Here is a 19,576-nt window from a genome sequence, read left to right on the forward strand (position 1 = left end):
GTACAGAGTAAAGCTCGCTCTACACTGTCCCCATCAAACACTCCCAGGAGAGGTACAGCATGGGGTTAGATACAGAGTAAAGCTCCCTCTACACTGTACCCTTCAAACACTCCCAGGACAGGTACAGCACGCGGTTAGATACAGAGTAAAGCTCCCTCTACACTGTCCCCATCAAACACTCCCAGGACAGGTACAACACGGGTTTAGATACAGAGAAAAGCTCTCTCTACACTGTACCCTTCAAACACTCCCAGGACAGTTACAGCACGGGGTTAGTTACAGTGTAAATCTCCCTCTACACTGTCCCCATCAAACACACCCAAGACAGATACAGCATGGGGTTAGATACTGAGTAAAACTCCCTCTGCACTGTCCCCGTCAAACACTCCCTGGACAGGTACAGCACGGGATTAGATACAGAGTAAAGCTCCCTCTACACTGTCCACAACAAACACTCCCAGGACAGGTTTCACACGGGGTTAGATACAGAGCAAAGCTCCCTCTACACTGTCCCCATTAGTCTCTCGCAGGACAGGTACAGCATGGGTTTAGACGCAGAGTAAAGCTCCCTCTACACTGTACCCTTCAAACACTCCCAGGACAGGTACAGCACGGGGTTAGATACAGAGTAAGTCTCCCTCAACACTGCTGTGGTAGGGAGTTATCAGCAGGGTGAGTTTTCCCTGGGGATGGTGTTGGTGAGTGTAGGAGGCACTAACAGTTTTGAATTGAGTGAGTGCTGGCAGTGTTTTCTGAGTGTGAGGTTAGGATGTGAGTACACAGCTTTCCCCTGTGGGGATTTCTCAGGTGAATGATCGTGTCCTGTCCTGTGTCATTTTCTGTAGGAACTCGCTGTGCTCTTGCCTCATGTCACTTTTGAGATTCATTTTGTTGGTGACAACTTACCCCTGGAAGTGGACGAACAGCAGTTCAGCCTTCAGAGAAAGGTGTGAGGCAATGGGAGGGTGGGCCCAGGGTGTGTGTGTGTGGGCCCAGGGTGTGTGTGTGGGGTCCAGGGTGTGTGTGGAGCCTCATGGTGAGGGGGCCCAGGGTGTGTGTGTGGGGTCCAGGGTGTGTGTGTGTGGGCCCACAGGGTGTGTGTGTGTGGGCCCACAGGGTGTGTGTTTGGGGCCCAGGGTGTGTGTGTGGGGTCCAGGGTGTGTGTGGAGGCTCATGGTGAGGGGGCCCAGGGTGTGTGTGGGGGTCCAGGGTGTGTGTGTGTGGGGTCCAGGGTGTGTGTGGAGGCTCAGGGTGAGGGGGCCCAGGGTGAGAGCGGATTGAACGGGTGAGGGGCTGCCTATGGTAAGGGGTGCAGGGTAATGGAGGGGTAACAGGGTGTGGCTGGTTGCACAGTGTGAGGGGGTGTTAGAGGGTGGATGGTGTACACGGAGGGACACAGTGGAATCAGTGTGAGTGGGGGTGTTAGAGGGTGAGGGGGGTTGGATACAGGGTGAGGGGGGGTGGATACTCTGCCCCACGTCAGTGGAGTCAGATTTAATAATAAGTTGGAATTGGACAGAAACTGAAAGTGGGAAAATTTGCAAAGCTTTGGCGAAAGGGCAGGGGCCAGCACAGGAACAATGGGCAGAATGGCCTCCTCCTGTGCTGGAGGATTGTATAAGTTGCTGGAAGGTTCTGGGTGGGAGGGTGTCACTGCTCTGGCTGCTCTTGGCACCCCCCCCCCCATCAGATCCAGAATCTGAGCCTGTTTCTGTCGCCCCCCCCACCCCCCAACCCCCAAACACCCTCCCCAACCCCAACAGGATGGCCAGGTGTGTGTGGTGAACCCCAACATCTGTATCAGTGAGGAGAGGGCCGACCGGAGAAACATTCGCATCAAAGTCTGTTCGAAACCTTACCACATGCTTCAGGGACCGAAGGCAGATCTGGTGATTGGTGAGTGAGGCGTCAACACACTGGCATCGTTGGGGGTGGAGGGGGTGGGGGGGTCACTGGGAATGGGGAGGGGGGGGTCACTGAGAGGGGGTTGTCACTGGGAGGGGGGGCATTTGGAATGGGGACGGGGGCCACTGGGAATGGGGAGGTTGGGCACTGGGAATGGGGAGGGGGCACTGGGAATGGGGAGGTTGGGCACCGGGAATGGGGAGGGTTCACTGGGAATGGGGAGGTTGGGCACCGGGAATGGGGAGGGGGCACTGGGAATGGGGAGGTTGGGCACCGGGAATGGGGAGGGGGGCACTGGGAATGGGGAGGGGGCACTGGGAATGGGGAGGTTGGGGAGTGGGGCACTGGGAATGGGGAGGGGGCACTGGGAATGGGGAGGGGGCACCGGGAATGGGGAGGGGGGCACTGGGAATGGGGAGGGGGCACTGGGAATGGGGAGGTTGGGGAGGGGGGCACTGGGAATGGGGAGGTTGGGCACTGGGAATGGGGAGGTTGGGGAGGGGGGCACTGGGAATGGGGAGGGGGCACTGGGAATGGGGAGGTTGGGGAGGGGGGCACTGGGAATGGGGAGGGGGCACTGGGAATGGGGAGGTTGGGGAGGGGGGCACTGGGAATGGGGAGGGGGCTCTGGGAATGGGGAGGTTGGGGAGGGGGGCACTGGGAATGGGGAGGTTCGGCACTGGGAATGGGGAGGGGGCACTGGGAATGGGGAGGGGGCAATGGAAATGGGGAGGTTGGGCACTGGGAATGGGGAGGGGGGCACTGGGAATGGGGAGGGGGGCACTGGGATTGGGGAGGATGGGGAAGGGGGAGCACTGGGAATGGGGATGGAAAGATTGGGGCCAATGAGTTTGTGGATGGATGGGTGGTGGGTTAGTGATGGGACTGAGCACTGGGACTCTGGGCACTGGGACTCTGGGACTCTGGACACTGGGACTCTGGGCACTGGAACTCTGGAACTCTGGGTGCTGGGACTCTGGGCGCTGGAACTCTGGGCACTGGGACTCTGGAACTCTGGGCGCTGGGACTCTGGGTGCTGGGACTCTGGGCACTGGGACTCTGGGACTCTGGGACTCTGGACGCTGGGACTCTGGACGCTGGGACTCTGGACGCTGGGACTCTGGGCACTGGAACTCTGGGCGCTGGGACTCTGGGCACTGAGACTCTGGGTGTGGTGTTAGAGGTGCTTTATACAGTGTAGCTCTTCACCCTCCGCAATGGTCAACATAAGAATGTCCTGTCTGTAATTTCAGGGTTTAATGTGGGGTTTGGACTGAGTGGAACCTGGTTACGTACTCTACCCAGGCTGCAGGTGAGCAGTGACTGACAGAAATATATACGCGTGTGCAGACACACACACACACACGCGGACTTGAAACGTTAACTCTGTTTCTCTCTCCTCAGATGCTGCTGAGCTTTTCCAGCAGTTTTTGTTTCTCTTTCACTCTCGGACACAGCCGTGCACACATGCACTCTCTCTAAAGGACATCGCTGCTAGACTAGGTCTGCAGCAGGTGGTGAGGGAACCAACAAGAGGGAAAAACATTCCTGACTCCATCCTCACCAGCCTGCCTCTTGCAGATACTGTCCATGACAAGAGGAGTGACCACCGCACAGTCATTGTGGAGACAAAGTCCTGTCTTCACATTGGGGCTACCCTCCATCGTGTTGTGTGGCACTACCACCGTGCTAAATGGGGTAGATTTCAAACAGATCAAGCAACTCAAGACTGGGCATCCATGAGGTTCTGTGGGCCATCAGCAGCAGCAGAATTGTACTCGAACACAATCTGTAATCTCATGGTCCAGCATATCCCCCACTCTACCTTTACCATCAAACCAGGGGATCAACCCTGGTTCAATGAAGAGTGCAGGAGGGCATGCCAGGAGCAGCACCAGGCATACCTAAAAATGAGGTGTCAACCTGGTGAATCTATATCACAGGACTACTTGCACGTCAAACAGCATTAGCAGCAGGTGATAGACAGAGCTAAACAATCCCACAACCAACGGATCAGATCTAAGCTCTGCAGTCCTGCCACATCCAGTTGTGAATGGTGGTGGACAATTAAACAACTCACTGGAGGAGGAGGCTCCACAAATATCCCCATCCTCAACGATGGAGGAGCCCAGCACATCAGTGCAAAAGGTAAGGCTGAAGCATTTGCTACAATCTTCAGCCTGAAGTGCCGAGTGGATGATCCATCTCAGCCTCCTCTGGAGTCCCCAGCATCACAGATGCCAGTCTTCAGCCAATTCAATTCACTCCACGTGATGTCAAGAAACGGCTGAAGGCACTGGATACTGCAAAGGCTATGGGCCCTGACAATATTCCAGCAATAGTACTGAAGACTTGTGCTCCAGAACTTGCCATGCCCCTAGCCAAGCTGTTCCAGTACAGCTACAACACTGGCATCTACCCGGCTATGTGGAAAATTGCCCAGGTATGTCCTGTACACAAAAAGCAGGACAAATCCAACCCGGACAATTCAGACCCCGGCTCCATGGGTCTACTCTCCATCATCAGTAAAGTAATGGAAGGGGTTATCAACAGTGCTATCAAGCGGCACTTGCTTAGCAATAACCTGCTCACTGATGCCCAGTTTGGGTTCCGCCAGGGCCACTCAGCTCCTGACCTCATTACAGCCTTGGTTCAAACATGGACAAAAGAGCTGAACTCCGAGGTGAGGTGAGAGTGACTGCCCTTGACCGCAAGGCAGCATTTGACCGAGTGTGGCATCAAGGAGCCCTAGCAACACTGGAGTCAATGAGAATCAGGGGGAAAACTCTCCGCTGGTTGGAGTCATACCCAGCGCAAAGGGAGATGGTTGTGGTTGTTGGAGGTCAGTCATCTCAGCTCCAGGACATCACTGCAGGAGTTCCTCAGGTTAGTGTCCTCGGCCCAACCATCTTCAGCTGCTTCATCAATGACCTTCCTTCCATCATAAGGTCAGAAGTGGGGATGTTCACTGATGATTTCACAATGTTTAGCACCATTCACAACTCCTCAGATACTGAAGCAGTCCATGTCCAAATGCAGCAAGACCTGGACAATATCCAGACTTGGGCTGACAAGTGGCAAGTAACATTCACACCACACAAGTGCCAGGCAATGACCATCTCCAACAAGAGAGAATCTAACCATCACCCCTTGATGTTCAATGACATTACCACCACTGAATCCACCACTGTCAACATCCTGGGGGTTACCATTGACCAGAAACTGAACTGGACCAGCCATATAAATACTCTGGCTACAAGAGCAGGTCAGATGCTGGGAATCCTGCGGAGAGTAACTCACCTCCTGACTCCCCAAAGCCTGTCCACCATCTACAAGGCACAAGTCAGGAGTGTGATGGAATACTCCCCACTTGCCTGGATGAGTGCAGCTCCCACAACACTCGAGAAGCTGGACACCATCCAGGACAAAGCAGCCCCACTTTATTGGCCCCCGATCCACAAACATTCACTCCCTCCATCACTGACACACAGTAGCAGCAGTGTGTAGACCCCCTCCAAGTCACTCACCATCCTGACTTGGAAATATATCGCCGTTCCTTCACTGTCACTGGGTCAAAATCCTGGAACTCCCTCCCTAACAGCGCTGTGGGTGTACCTACACCACATGGACTGCAGCGGTTCAAGAAGGCAGCTCACCACCACATTCTGAAGGGGCAATTAGGGATGGGCAATAAATGCTGGGCCCAGCCAGCGAAGCCCACATCCTGGGAATGAATAAAAAACACACACACTCTCAAATAGAGACATGTACACCCGTCTCAGTGGGACTGGGGGTGGAGGGGGACACTGGGGGTGGAGGGGGACACTGGGGGTGGAGGGGGACACTGGGGGTGGAGGAAGACACTGGGGGTTGGGGGTGGAGGGGGACACTGGGGGTTGTGGGGTGGAAGGGGACACTGGGGGTTGGGGGTTGAGGGAGACTCTGGGGTTTGGGTGTGGAGGGGGACACTGGGGGTGGAGGGAGACACTGGGGGTTGAGGGTGGAGGGAGACACCGGGGGTTGTGGGTGGAGGGGGACATTGGGGGTGGAGGGAGACACCAGGGGTTGGGGATAGAGGGGGACAGTGGGGGTTGGAGGTGAAGGGGGACACTGGGGGTGGAGGGGGACAGTGGGGGTTGGGGGTGGAGGGGGACACTGGGTGTTGGGGGTGGAGGGGGACACTGGGGGATGAGGGTGGAGGGGGACAGTGGGGGTTGGGGGTGGAGGGGACACTGGGGGTGGAGGAAGACACTGGGTGTTGGGGGTGGAGGGGGACACTGGGGGCTGGGGGTAGAGGGGGACAGTGGGGGTTGGGGGTGGAGGGGGACACTAGGGGTGGAGGGAACACTGGGGGTTGGGGGTGGAGGGGGACAGTGGGAGTTGGGGGTGGAGGGGACACTGGGGGTTGGGGGTGGAGGGGGACAGTGGGGGTTGGGGGTGGAGGGGGACAGTGGGGGTTGGGGGTGGAGGGGGACACTGGGGGTTGGGGGTGGAGGGGGACACTGGGGGTTGGGGGTGGAGGGGAACACTAGGGGTGGAGGGGACACTGGGGGCTGGGGGTAGAGGGGGACACTGGGGGCTGGGGGTAGAGGGGGACACTGGGGGTTGGGGGTGGAGGGGGACACTAGGGGTGGAGGGGACACTGGGGGCTGGGGGTAGAGGGGGACACTGGGGGTTGGGGGTGGAGGGGGACACTAGGGGTGGAGGGGACACTGGGGGCTGGGGGTAGAGGGGGACACTGGGGGCTGGGGGTAGAGGGGGACACTGGGGGTTGGGGGTGGAGGGGGACACTAGGGGTGGAGGGGACACTGGGGGCTGGGGGTAGAGGGGGACACTGGGGGTTGGGGAGTAGAGGGGGACACTAGGGGTGGAGGGACCTGGGGGACCTAGGGGGTAGAGGGGGACACTGGGGGCTTGGGGGTAGAGGGGGACACTGGGGGTTGGGGGTGGAGGGGGACACTGGGGGTTGGGGGTGGAGGGGGACACTAGGGGTGGAGGGGACACTGGGGGTTGGGGGTGGAGGGGGACAGTGGTGGTTGGGGGTGGAGGGGGGACACTGGGAGTTGGGGGTGGAGGGGACACTTGGTGGTTGGGGGTGGAGGGGGACACTGGGGGTTGGGGGCGAACGGGGACACTGGGGGTTGGGGGTGAACGGGGACACTGGGGGTCGGGGGCGGAGGGGGACACTGGGGGTTGGGGGTGGAGGGGGACGCTGGGGGCGGAGGGGGACACTGGGTGTTGGGGATGGAGGGGGACGCTGGGGGCGGAGGGGGACACTGGGAGTGGAGGAGGACACTGGGTGTTGGGGGTGGAGGGGGACGCTGGGGGCGGAGGGGGACACTGGGGGTGGAGGGGGACACTGGGGGTTGGGGGCGGAGGGGTACACTGGGGGCTGGGGGGTATGAGGTGCTATTTCTGGTTCTCAGTTAGTTTGTTCTGCTTTTTCACTCTCTGCAGTCTCTTCGCGTTCCAGCTTTCTTCACAGAGTGCAGTGAGTACAGCTGTGACATTGACAACCAGACCATGAGCACTGCAGCAGGAGGATCGATCAGCCAACCCATCATTAACCCCTTCCGCTCTCCCTTTCGAATCATTGGCATCGATAACAAGCTGCCCTGGTGAGTGGAGAATCTCAGCCACTAGCACAAACTGGACAGGAGAATGACCTGAGGGCCTTTGGGATGTCTGTGGTTTTACTGGAATTCCATTCAAGGCTTGTCCTGCTCTGGTCCAACCAACTATCAACATGAAACAATTCATCAGCCATGTGAGAATCAAGATCCCTCTCCCTCCATCTCCAATTCTTCTGTCTCTCTCCCTCCATCTCCAATTCCTCTGTCTCTCTCCCTCCATCTCCAATTCCTCTGTGTCTCTCCCTCCATCTCCAATTCCTGTATCTCTCTCCCTCCATCTCTAATTCCTCTGTCTCTCTCCCTCCATCTCCAATTCCTCTGTGTCTCTCCCTCCATCTCCAAATCCTGTATCTCTCTCCCTCCATCTCTAATTCCTCTGTCTCTCTCCCTCCATCTCCAATTCCTCTGTGTCTCTCTCCCTCCATCTCCAATTCCTCTGTGGCTCTCCCTCCATCTCCAATTCCTCTGTGTCTCTCTCCCTCCATCTCCAATTCCTGTGTCTCTCTCCCTCCATCTCCAATTCCTCTGTCTCTCTCCCTCCATCTCCAATTCCTCTGTCTCTCTCCCTCCATCTCCAATTCCTGTGTCTCTCTCCCCCATCTCCAATTCCTGTGTCTCTCTCCCTCCATCTCCAATTCCTCTGTCTCTCTCCCTCCATCTCTAATTCCTGTGTCTCTCTCCCTCCATCTCCAATTCCTCTGTCTCTCTCCCTCCATCTCCAATTCCTGTGTCTCTCTCCCTCCATCTCCAATTCCTGTGTCTCTCTCCCTCCATCTCCAATTCCTCTGTCTCTCTCCCTCCATCTCCAATTCCTCTGTGCCTCTCTCCCTCCATCTCCAATTCCTGTGTCTCTCTCCCTCCATCTCCAATTCCTCTGTCTCTCTCCCTCCATCTCCAATTCCTGTGTCTCTCTCCCTCCATCTCCAATTCCTGTGTCTCTCTCCCTCCATCTCCAATTCCTGTGTCTCTCTCCCTCCATCTCCAATTCCTCTGTGTCTCTCTCCCTCCATCTCCAATTCCTCTGTGGCTCTCCCTCCATCTCCAATTCCTGTGTCTCTCCCTCCATCTCCAATTCCTGTGTCTCTCTCCCTCCATCTCCAATTCCTCTGTGCCTCTCTCCCTCCATCTCCAATTCCTCTGTGTCTCTCTCCCTCCATCTCCAATTCCTGTGTCTCTCTCCCTCCATCTCCAATTCCTCTGTGGCTCTCCCTCCATCTCCAATTCCTCTGTGTCTCTCTCCCTCCATCTCCAATTCCTGTCTCTCTCCCTCCATCTCCAATTCCTGTGTCTCTCTCCCTCCATCTCCAATTCCTGTCTCTCTCCCTCCATCTCCAATTCCTGTCTCTCTCCCTCCATCTCCAATTCCTGTCTCTCTCCCTCCATCTCCAATTCCTGTGTCTCTCTCCCTCCATCTCCAATTCCTGTGTCTCTCTCCCTCCATCTCCAATTCCTCTGTGGCTCTCCCTCCACCTCCAATTCCTCTGTGTCTCTCTCCCTCCATCTCCAATTCCTCTGTGTCTCTCCCTCCATCTCCAATTCCTGTGTCTCTCTCCCTCCATCTCCAATTCCTGTGTCTCTCTCCCTCCATCTCCAATTCCTGTGTCTCTCTCCCTCCATCTCCAATTCCTGTGTCTCTCTCCCTCCATCTCCAATTCCTGTGTCTCTCTCCCTCCATCTCCAATTCCTGTGTCTCTCTCCCTCCATCTCCAATTCCTGTGTCTCTCTCCCTCCATCTCCAATTCCTGTGTCTCTCTCCCTCCATCTCCAATTCCTCTGTGGCTCTCCCTCCATCTCCAATTCCTCTGTGTCTCTCTCCCTCCATCTCCAATTCCTGTCTCTCTCCCTCCATCTCCAATTCCTGTGTCTCTCTCCCTCCATCTCCAATTCCTCTGTGGCTCTCTCTCCATCTCCAATTCCTCTGTGTCTCTCTCCCTCCATCTCCAATTCTTGTCTCTCTCCCTCCATCTCCAATTCCTCTGTCTCTCTCCCTCCATCTCCAATTCCTGTCTCTCTCCCTCCATCTCCAATTCCTGTCTCTCTCCCTCCATCTCCAATTCCTGTGTCTCTCCCTCCATCTCCAATTTCTGTGTCTCTCTCCCTCCATCTCCAATTCCTCTGTGCCTCTCTCCCTCCATCTCCAATTCCTCTGTGTCTCTCTCCCTCCATCTCCAATTCCTGTGTCTCTCTCCCTCCATCTCCAATTCCTCTGTGGGTCTCCCTCCATCTCCAATTCCTCTGTGTCTCTCTCCCTCCATCTCCAATTCCTGTCTCTCTCCCTCCATCTCCAATTCCTCTGTCTCTCTCCCTCCATCTCCAATTCCTGTCTCTCTCCCTCCATCTCCAATTCCTGTCTCTCTCCCTCCATCTCCAATTCCTGTCTCTCTCCCTCCATCTCCAATTCCTGTGTCTCTCTCCCTCCATCTCCAATTCCTGTGTCTCTCTCCCTCCATCTCCAATTCCTGTGTCTCTCTCCCTCCATCTCCAATTCCTGTGTCTCTCTCCCTCCATCTCCAATTCCTGTGTCTCTCTCCCTCCATCTCCAATTCCTGTGTCTCTCTCCCTCCATCTCAATTCCTCTGTGGCTCTCCCTCCATCTCCAATTCCTCTGTGTCTCTCTCCCTCCATCTCCAATTCCTGTCTCTCTCCCTCCATCTCCAATTCCTGTGTCTCTCTCCCTCCATCTCCAATTCCTCTGTGGCTCTCCCTCCATCTCCAATTCCTCTGTGTCTCTCTCCCTCCATCTCCAATTCTTGTCTCTCTCCCTCCATCTCCAATTCCTCTGTCTCTCTCCCTCCATCTCCAATTCCTGTCTCTCTCCCTCCATCTCCAATTCCTGTCTCTCTCCCTCCATCTCCAATTCCTGTGTCTCTCTCCCTCCATCTCCAATTCCTGTGTCTCTCTCCCTCCATCTCCAATTCCTCTGTGTCTCTCTCCCTCCATCTCCAATTCCTCTGTGGCTCTCCCTCCATCTCCAATTCCTCTGTGTCTCTCTCCCTCCATCTCCAATTCCTGTGTCTCTCTCCCTCCATCTCCAATTCCTCTGTCTCTCTCCCTCCATCTCCAATTCCTCTGTGTCTCTCTCCCTCCATCTCCAATTCCTCTGTGGCTCTCCCTCCATCTCCAATTCCTCTGTGTCTCTCTCCCTCCATCTCCAATTCCTGTGTCTCTCTCCCTCCATCTCCAATTCCTCTGTCTCTCTCCCTCCATCTCCAATTCCTGTGTCTCTCCCTCCATCTCCAATTCCTGTGTCTCTCCCTCCATCTCCAATTCCTGTGTCTCTCTCCCTCCATCTCCAATTCCTCTGTGTCTCTCTCCCTCCATCTCCAATTCCTCTGTGTCTCTCCCTCCATCTCCAATTCCTGTGTCTCTCTCCCTCCATCTCCAATTCCTGTGTCTCTCTCCCTCCATCTCCAATTCCTGTCTCTCTCCCTCCATCTCCAATTCCTCTGTCTCTCTCCCTCCATCTCCAATTCCTCTGTGTCTCTCTCCCTCCATCTCCAATTCCTCTGTCTCTCTCCCTCCATCTCCAATTCCTCTGTCTCTCCCCTCCATCTCCAATTCCTGTCTCTCTCCCTCCATCTCCAATTCCTGTTCTCTCTCCCCCATCTCCAATTCCTGTGTCTCTCTCCCTCCATCTCCAATTCCTCTGTCTCTCTCCCTCCATCTCCAATTCCTCTGTCTCTCTCCCTCCATCTCCAATTCCTGTGTCTCTCTCGCTCCATCTCCAATTCCTCTGTCTCTAACCCTCCATCTCCAATTCCTCTGTCTCTCTCCCTCCATCTCCAATTCCTCTGTGTCTCTCTCCCTCCATCTCCAATTCCTGTGTCTCTCTCCCTCCATCTCCAATTCCTCTGTCTCTCTCCCTCCATCTCCAATTCCTGTGTCTCTCTCCCTCCATCTCCAATTCCTCTGTCTCTCTCGCTCCATCTCCAATTCCTCTGTCTCTCTCGCTCCATCTCCAATTCCTCTGTCTCTCTCCCTCCATCTCCAATTCCTGTGTCTCTCTCCCTCCATCTCCAATTCCTGTGTCTCTCTCCTCCATCTCCAATTCCTGTCTTCTCTCCCTCCATCTCATTCCTCTGTCTCTCTCCCTCCATCTCCAATTCCTCTGTCTCTCTCCTCCATCTCCAATTCCTGTGTCTCTCTCCCTCCATCTCCAATTCCTGTCTCTCTCCCTCCGTCTCCAATTCCTCTGTCTCTCTCCCTCCATCTCCAATTCCTCTGTGTCTCTCTCCCTCCATCTCCAATTCCTCTGTGGCTCTCCCTCCATCTCCAATTCCTCTGTGTCTCTCTACTCCATCTCCAATTCCTGTGTCTCTCCCTCCATCTCCAATTCCTGTGTCTCTCCCTCCATCTCCAATTCCTCTGTCTCTCTCCCTCCATCTCCAATTCCTCTGTGTCTCTCTCCCTCCATCTCCAATTCCTGTGTCTCTCTCCCTCCATCTCCAATTCCTGTGTCTCTCTCCCTCCATCTCCAATTCTTCTGTCTCTCTCCCTCCATCTCCAATTCCTCTGTGGCTCTCCCTCCATCTCCAATTCCTCTGTGTCTCTCTCCCTCCATCTCCAATTCCTGTGTCTCTCTCCCTCCATCTCCAATTCCTCTGTGTCTCTCCCTCCATCTCCAATTCCTCTGTGTCTCTCTCCCTCCATCTCCAATTCCTCTGTGTCTCTCTCCCTCCATCTCCAATTCCTCTGTGTCTCTCTCCCTCCATCTCCAATTCCTCTGTCTCTCTCCCTCCATCTCCAATTCCTCTGTCTCTCCCTCCATCTCCAATTCCTGTCTCTCTCCCTCCATCTCTAATTCCTCTGTCTCTCTCGCTCCATCTCCAATTCCTCTGTCTCTCTCCCTCCATCTCCAATTCCTCTGTCTCTCCCCCTCCATCTCCAATTCCTGTGTCTTTCTCCCTCCATCTCCAATTCCTGTGTCTCTCTCCCTCCATCTCCAATTCCTGTGTCTCTCTCCCTCCATCTCCAATTCCTCTGTGTCTCTCCTCCATCTCCAATTCCTCTGTCTCTCTCCCTCCATCTCCAATTCCTGTGTCTCTCTCCCCCATCTCCAATTCCTGTGTCTCTCTCCCTCCATCTCCAATTCCTGTCTCTCTCCCTCCATCTCCAATTCCTGTGTCTCTCCCTCCATCTCCAATTCCTGTGTCTCTCTCCCTCCATCTCCAATTCCTCTGTGTCTCTCCCTCCATCTCCAATTCCTGTGTCTCTCTCCCTCCATCTCCAATTCCTGTGTCTCTCTCCCTCCATCTCCAATTCCTGTGTCTCTCTCCCTCCATCTCCAATTCCTGTGTCTCTCTCCCTCCATCTCCAATTCCTGTGTCTCTCTCCCTCCATCTCCAATTCCTTTGTCTCTCTCCCTCCATCTCCAATTCCTGTGTCTCTCTCCCTCAAACTCCAATTCCTGTGTCTCTCTCCCTCCATCTCCAATTCCTCTGTGGCTCTCCCTCCATCTCCAATTCCTCTGTGTCTCTCTCCCTCCATCTCCAATTCCTGTCTCTCTCCCTCCATCTCCAATTCCTGTCTCTCTCCCTCCATCTCCAATTCCTCTGTCTCTCTCCCTCCATCTCCAATTCCTCTGTGTCTCTCCCTCCATCTCCAATTCCTGTGTCTCTCTCCCTCCATCTCCAATTCCTCTGTCTCTCTCCCTCCATCTCCAATTCCTCTGTCTCTCTCCCTCCATCTCCAATTCCTCTGTCTCTCTCCCTCCATCTCCAATTCCTGTGTCTCTCTCCCTCCATCTCCAATTCCTGTGTCTCTCTCCCTCCATCTCCAATTCCTCTGTCTCTCTCTCCTCCATCTCCAATTCCTCTGTGTCTCTCTCATCCTCTCCCCTCCATCTCCAATTCCTCGTCTCTCTCCCTCCATCTCCAATTCCTCTGTCTCTCTCCCTCCATCTCCAATTCCTCTGTGTCTCTCTCCCCTCCATCTCAATTCCTCTGTGGCTCTCCCTCCAACTCAATACCTCTGTGTCTCTCTCCATCCATCTCCAATTCCTCTGTCTCTCTCCCTCCATCTCCAATTCCTCTGTCTCTCTCCCTCCATCTCCAATTCCTGTGTCTCTCTCCTCCATCTCCAATTCCTGTGTCTCTCTCCCTCCATCTCCAATTCCTGCTGTCTGCTCTCCCTCCATCTCCAATTCCTCTGTGTCTCTCTCCCTCCATCTCCAATTCTCTGTGTCTCTCTCCCTCCATCTCCAATTCCTGTGTCTCTCTCCCTCCATCTCCAATTCCTGTGTCTCTCTCCCTCCATCTCCAATTCCTGTGTCTCTCTCCCCCATCTCCAATTCCTGTGTCTCTCTCCCTCCATCTCAATTCCTCTGTGGCTCTCCCTCCATCTCCAATTCCTCTGTGTCTCTCTCCCTCCATCTCCAATTCCTGTCTCTCTCCCTCCATCTCCAATTCCTGTGTCTCTCTCCCTCCATCTCCAATTCCTCTGTGTCTCTCCCTCCATCTCCAATTCCTCTGTGTCTCTCTCCCTCCATCTCCAATTCCTGTCTCTCTCCCTCCATCTCCAATTCCTCTGTCTCTCTCCCTCCATCTCCAATTCCTGTCTCTCTCCCTCCATCTCCAATTCCTGTCTCTCTCCCTCCATCTCCAATTCCTGTGTCTCTCTCCCTCCATCTCCAATTCCTGTGTCTCTCTCCCTCCATCTCCAATTCCTCTGTGTCTCTCTCCCTCCATCTCCAATTCCTCTGTCTCTCTCCCTCCATCTCCAATTCCTCTGTGTCTCTCCCTCCATCTCCAATTCCTGTGTCTCTCTCCCTCCATCTCCAATTCCTCTGTCTCTCTCCCTCCATCTCCAATTCCTCTGTCTCTCTCCCTCCATCTCCAATTCCTCTGTCTCTCTCCCTCCATCTCCAATTCCTCTGTGTCTCTCTCCCTCCATCTCCAATTCCTGTGTCTCTCTCCCTCCATCTCCAATTCCTCTGTCTCTCTCCCTCCATCTCCAATTCCTGTGTCTCTCTCCCTCCATCTCCAATTCCTGTGTCTCTCTCCCTCCATCTCCAATTCCTGTGTCTCTCTCCCTCCATCTCCAATTCCTGTGTCTCTCTCCCTCCATCTCCAATTCCTCTGTGGCTCTCCCTCCATCTCCAATTCCTCTGTGTCTCTCTCCCTCCATCTCCAATTCCTGTGTCTCTCTCCCTCCATCTCCAATTCCTGTGTCTCTCTCCCTCCATCTCCAATTCCTCTGTCTCTCTCCCTCCATCTCCAATTCCTCTGTGTCTCTCTCCCTCCATCTCCAATTCCTCTGTGTCTCTCCCCTCCATCTCCAATTCCTCTGTGTCTCTCTCCCTCCATCTCCAATTCCTGTGTCTCTCTCCCTCCATCTCCAATTCTCGTGTCTCTCTCCCTCCATCTCCAATTCCTCTGTCTCTCTCCCCTCCATCTCCAATTCCTCTGTCTCTCTCCCTCCATCTCCAATTCCTCTGTGTCTCTCTCCCTCCATCTCCAATTCCTGTGTCTCTCTCCCTCCATCTCCAATTCCTCTGTCTCTCTCCCTCCATCTCCAATTCCTCTGTGGCTCTCCCTCCATCTCCAATTCCTCTGTGTCTCTCTCCCTCCATCTCCAATTCCTGTGTCTCTCTCCCTCCATCTCCAATTCCTCTGTCTCTCTCCCTCCATCTCCAATTCCTGTGTCTCTCTCCCTCCATCTCCAATTCCTTTGTCTCTCTCCCTCCATCTCCAATTCCTGTGTCTCTCTCCCTCCATCTCCAATTCCTCTGTGTCTCTCTCCCTCCATCTCCAATTCCTCTGTGGCTCTCCCTCCATCTCCAATTCCTCTGTGTCTCTCTCCCTCCATCTCCAATTCCTGTGTCTCTCTCCCTCCATCTCCAATTCCTGTCTCTCTCCCTCCGTCTCCAATTCCTCTGTCTCTCTCCCTCCATCTCCAATTCCTCTGTGTCTCTCTCCCTCCATCTCCAATTCCTCTGTGGCTCTCCCTCCATCTCCAATTCCTCTGTGTCTCTCTACTTCCATCTCCAATTCCTGTGTCTCTCCCTCCATCTCCAATTCCTGTGTCTCTCCCTCCATCTCCAATTCCTCTGTCTCTCTCCCTCCATCTCCAATTCCTCTGTGTCTCTCTCCCTCCATCTCCAATTCCTGTGTCTCTCTCCCTCCATCTCCAATTCCTGTGTCTCTCTCCCTCCATCTCCAATTCTTCTGTCTCTCTCCCTCCATCTCCAATTCCTCTGTGGCTCTCCCTCCATCTCCAATTCCTCTGTGTCTCTCTCCCTCCATCTCCAATTCCTGTGTCTCTCTCCCTCCATCTCCAATTCCTCTGTGGCTCTCCCTCCATCTCCAATTCCTCTGTGTCTCTCTCCCTCCATCTCCAATTCCTGTCTCTCTCCCTCCATCTCCAATTCCTGTGTCTCTCTCCCTCCATCTCCAATTCCTCTGTGGCTCTCCCTCCATCTCCAATTCCTCTGTGTCTCTCTCCCTCCATCTCCAATTCTTGTCTCTCTCCCTCCATCTCCAATTCCTCTGTCTCTCTCCCTCCATCTCCAATTCCTCTGTGGCTCTCCCTCCATCTCCAATTCCTCTGTGTCTCTCTCCCTCCATCTCCAATTCCTGTGTCTCTCCCTCCATCTCCAATTCCTGTGTCTCTCCCTCCATCTCCAATTCCTGTGTCTCTCTCCCTCCATCTCCAATTCCTCTGTGTCTCTCTCCCTCCATCTCCAATTCCTGTCTCTCTCCCTCCATCTCCAATTCCTGTGTCTCTCTCCCTCCATCTCCAATTCCTCTGTGGCTCTCCCTCCATCTCCAATTCCTCTGTGTCTCTCTCCCTCCATCTCCAATTCTTGTCTCTCTCCCTCCATCTCCAATTCCTCTGTCTCTCTCCCTCCATCTCCAATTCCTCTGTAGCTCTCCCTCCATCTCCAATTCCTCTGTGTCTCTCTCCCTCCATCTCCAATTCCTGTCTCTCTCCCTCCATCTCCAATTCCTGTGTCTCTCCCTCCATCTCCAATTCCTGTGTCTCTCTCCCTCCATCTCCAATTCCTCTGTGTCTCTCTCCCTCCATCTCCAATTCCTCTGTGGCTCTCCCTCCATCTCCAATTCCTGTGTCTCTCTCCCTCCATCTCCAATTCCTCCCTTTCTCTTCCCCCTCCAAATATTCACACTCTCTACCTCCAATTCTTCAGTCTATTCATTGGACAAGGGGATTGGGGATGAAGGAGGGCAGTGAGACAGGAAATAATTTGATGGGGTATCGGGCTTGCGGGGCTGAATGGCCTTCTCGATGACAGATTTTCCTTCTCTGGACATTCGTGATGGGTTTTTCACGACAATCGTTTCATGGATCGTTAGACTCTTAATTCCAGGTTGTTACTGAATTTAAATCCCGCCATCTGCTGTGATGGGATTCGAACCCGGGTCCCTGAAGCATTAACCTGGCTCTCTGGATAACTAGTCAGTGACAATATCACCACATCATCGCCTCCCCGTAACGTTTAAAGTGATTTGCAAAAGAAGCAAAATGTGATGTGAGACTAAACCCTTTTCACACAGCGAGTGGTTGGGGTCTGGGATGCGAGGTGTGGGGGGGGGGGGGTGGGGGTGGCAGGGGGTGGGGGGGGGTGGGGGGTGGGGTGGGTGGGGGGTGGCGGGGGGTGGCGGGGTGGCGGGGGGGGGTGGGGGGGGTGGCGGGGGGGGGGTGGGGGGGGTGGTGGGGGTGGTGGGGGGGGGTGGGGGTGGGGGGGGTGGGGGGGGGGTGGGGGGGGCGGGTGGTGGGGTGGGTGGGGGGTGGCGGGGGGTGGGGGGGGTGGCGGGGGGGGGTGGGGGGGGTTGGTGGGGGGGGTGGGGGTGGGGGGGGGTGGGGGGGGTGGCGGGGGGGGGGGTGGGGGGGGGGGTGGGGGGGTGGGGGGGGTGGGGGTGGGGGGGGTGGGGGGGGGTGGGGGGGTGGGGGGGGCGGGGGGTGGGGGGTGGCGGGGGGGGGGGTGGGGGGGTGCTTGGGGGGGGGGCGGGGGTGTTGGGGGCGGGGGGGGGGGGGGGTGGGGGTGGTGGGGGGGGTGGGGGGTGGGGGGGGTGGGGGGGGGTGGGGGGGGCGGGTGGTGGGGTGGGTGGGGGTGGCGGGGGGGTGGGGGGGTGGTGGGGGGGCTGGGGGGGGTTGGTGGGGGGGGTGGGGGGGGTGGCGGGGGGGGGGGTGGGGGGGGGGTGGGGGGGTGGGGGTGGGGGGGGTGGGGGGGGGGTGGGGGGGTGGGGGGGGCGGGGGGTGGGGGGGTGGCGGGGGGGGGGTGGGGGGGTGGTGGGGGGGGGTGGGGGTGGTGGTGGGGGGGGTGGGGGTGGGGGGGGTGGGGGTGGGGGGGGTGGGGGGGGGTGGGGGTGGCGGGGGGTGGGGGGGTGTGGGGGGGCGCTTGCAGGTTCAATCGGGGCATTCCAGGGGGCATTAGCTGATTATTTGAATAGAAACAATGGGCAGGGGTACGGGGAAAAGGCAGGGGGTTGGCGCTCAGTTAAAATGCCCAGAGAGCCAGTGCAGACATGATGGGCCGAACAGCCTCCTTCTGTGACGAGGTGAATCCGGGCTTTTTTGGGCAGGGAGGGATCGGGCACCTGGGGACCGGGCACCTGGGGACCGGGCACCTGGGGATCGGGCACCCTAGGGAGAGATCGGGCACCCTAGGGAGGGATCGGGCACCCTAGGGAGAGATCGGGCACCCTAGGGAGAGATCGGGCACCCTAGGGAGGGATCGGGCACCCTAGGGAGAGATTGGGCACCCTAGGGAGAGATCGGGTACCCTAGGGAGGGATCGGGCACCCTAGGGAGAGATTGGGCACCCTAGGGAGAGATCGGGCACCCTAGGGAGGGATCGGGCACCTGGGGACCGGGCACCTGGGGATCGGGCACCCTAGGGAGAGATCGGGTACCCTAGGGAGGGATCGGGCACCCTAGGGAGAGATCGGGCACCCTAGGGAGGGATCGGGTACCCTAGGGAGAGATCGGGCACCCTAGGGAGGGATCGGGCACCCTAGGGAGGGATCGGGCACCTGGGGATCGGGCACCCTAGGGAGGGATCGGGCACCCTAGGGAGGGATCGGGCACCCTAGGGAGGGATCGGGTACCCTAGGGAGAGATCGGGCACCTGGGGACCGGGCACCTGGGGATCGGGCACCCTAGGGAGGGATCGGGCACCCTAGGGAGGGATCGGGCACCCTAGGGAGAGATCGGGCACCCTAGGGAGGGATTGGGCACCATAGGGAGAGATCGGGCACCCTGGGGGGCAGCGGGGTGGGTTTAGGAGGCTGGGTGGTGGCGGAGGGAGGCACAGGGATGGGGTATGATCTTGGGGTGGGCACCACCCCCCCCCCCCCCCCCACCCCCCCCCCCCCCAGTGCGTGCGAGGCACCCCCTCCCCCGCTAAAGGATGTACTCCCCCCTTGTCCTTCCTTCCCTCCCACCCTGTTCACCAACTTTTCCCCCCGTGTAATTGGGAAGCTATGGGCTGCAGTAGGTGGCGAGGGCAGTGTGGCAGGGTGGCAGTGGGATAGTAGGAGGCTGAGGAGAGATTGGATGGGCCAGGCCCTGTATCCATTGGAGTTGAGGAGAGTGAGAGGCGACCTGATTGAAACCTTTAAGCTCCTGAGGGGTCTTGGACAGGTCGGGTGTGGACAGGGTGTTTCCTCTTGTGGGAGAATCTAGAACGAGGGGGTTTGGGGGTAGGGGGGTGCGGGGTGGGGGGTCACTGTTTTAAAATAAGGGGTCACTCATTTAGGACAGAGATAAGGAGACATTTTTTCTCTGAGGGACGTGAATCTTTGGAACTCTCTCCCCCCAGAGAGCAACGGAGGCTGAGCCATTCAGTATTTTTAAGACTGAGTTAGATAGATTCTTGAGTGATCAGGGAAGCAAAGGTTATCGGGGGAGCTGGGAATTGGAGTTGAGGCCACACTCAGATCAGCCATGACCTTATTGAATGCCAGGGCAGGCTCGAGGAGCTGAATGGCCTCCTCCTGCCCCCTGTTCGTGGCGCTAAGGGCAGATTGGGTGCCTTACACATGCCCCACTCCCCCCTGCCCATATTGTGGGGAATTGGT

General features: G+C 56.5%; 1 protein-coding gene across 1 annotated transcript in view; it reads left to right on the top strand.

Annotated features, from left to right (window-relative positions):
• Window positions 1–845: 845 nt before the first annotated feature.
• Window positions 846–19,576, top strand: part of LOC121274171 (zinc finger MYND domain-containing protein 15-like) — a gene marked incomplete at its 5' end in the record, with an annotated part of 26,936 nt that continues 8,205 nt past the window's right edge. Inside the window, 4 exons of the mRNA XM_041181372.1 lie at window positions 846–947; window positions 1,764–1,896; window positions 3,159–3,217; window positions 7,363–7,523. Coding sequence (XP_041037306.1) covers window positions 846–947; window positions 1,764–1,896; window positions 3,159–3,217; window positions 7,363–7,523 — 455 coding nt within the window. The remainder of the gene's footprint in view (window positions 948–1,763; window positions 1,897–3,158; window positions 3,218–7,362; window positions 7,524–19,576) is intronic.

The sequence above is a fragment of the Carcharodon carcharias genome (genome assembly GCF_017639515.1).
Source record: "Carcharodon carcharias isolate sCarCar2 chromosome 33 unlocalized genomic scaffold, sCarCar2.pri SUPER_33_unloc_2, whole genome shotgun sequence".
Taxonomy (NCBI): domain Eukaryota; kingdom Metazoa; phylum Chordata; class Chondrichthyes; order Lamniformes; family Lamnidae; genus Carcharodon; species Carcharodon carcharias.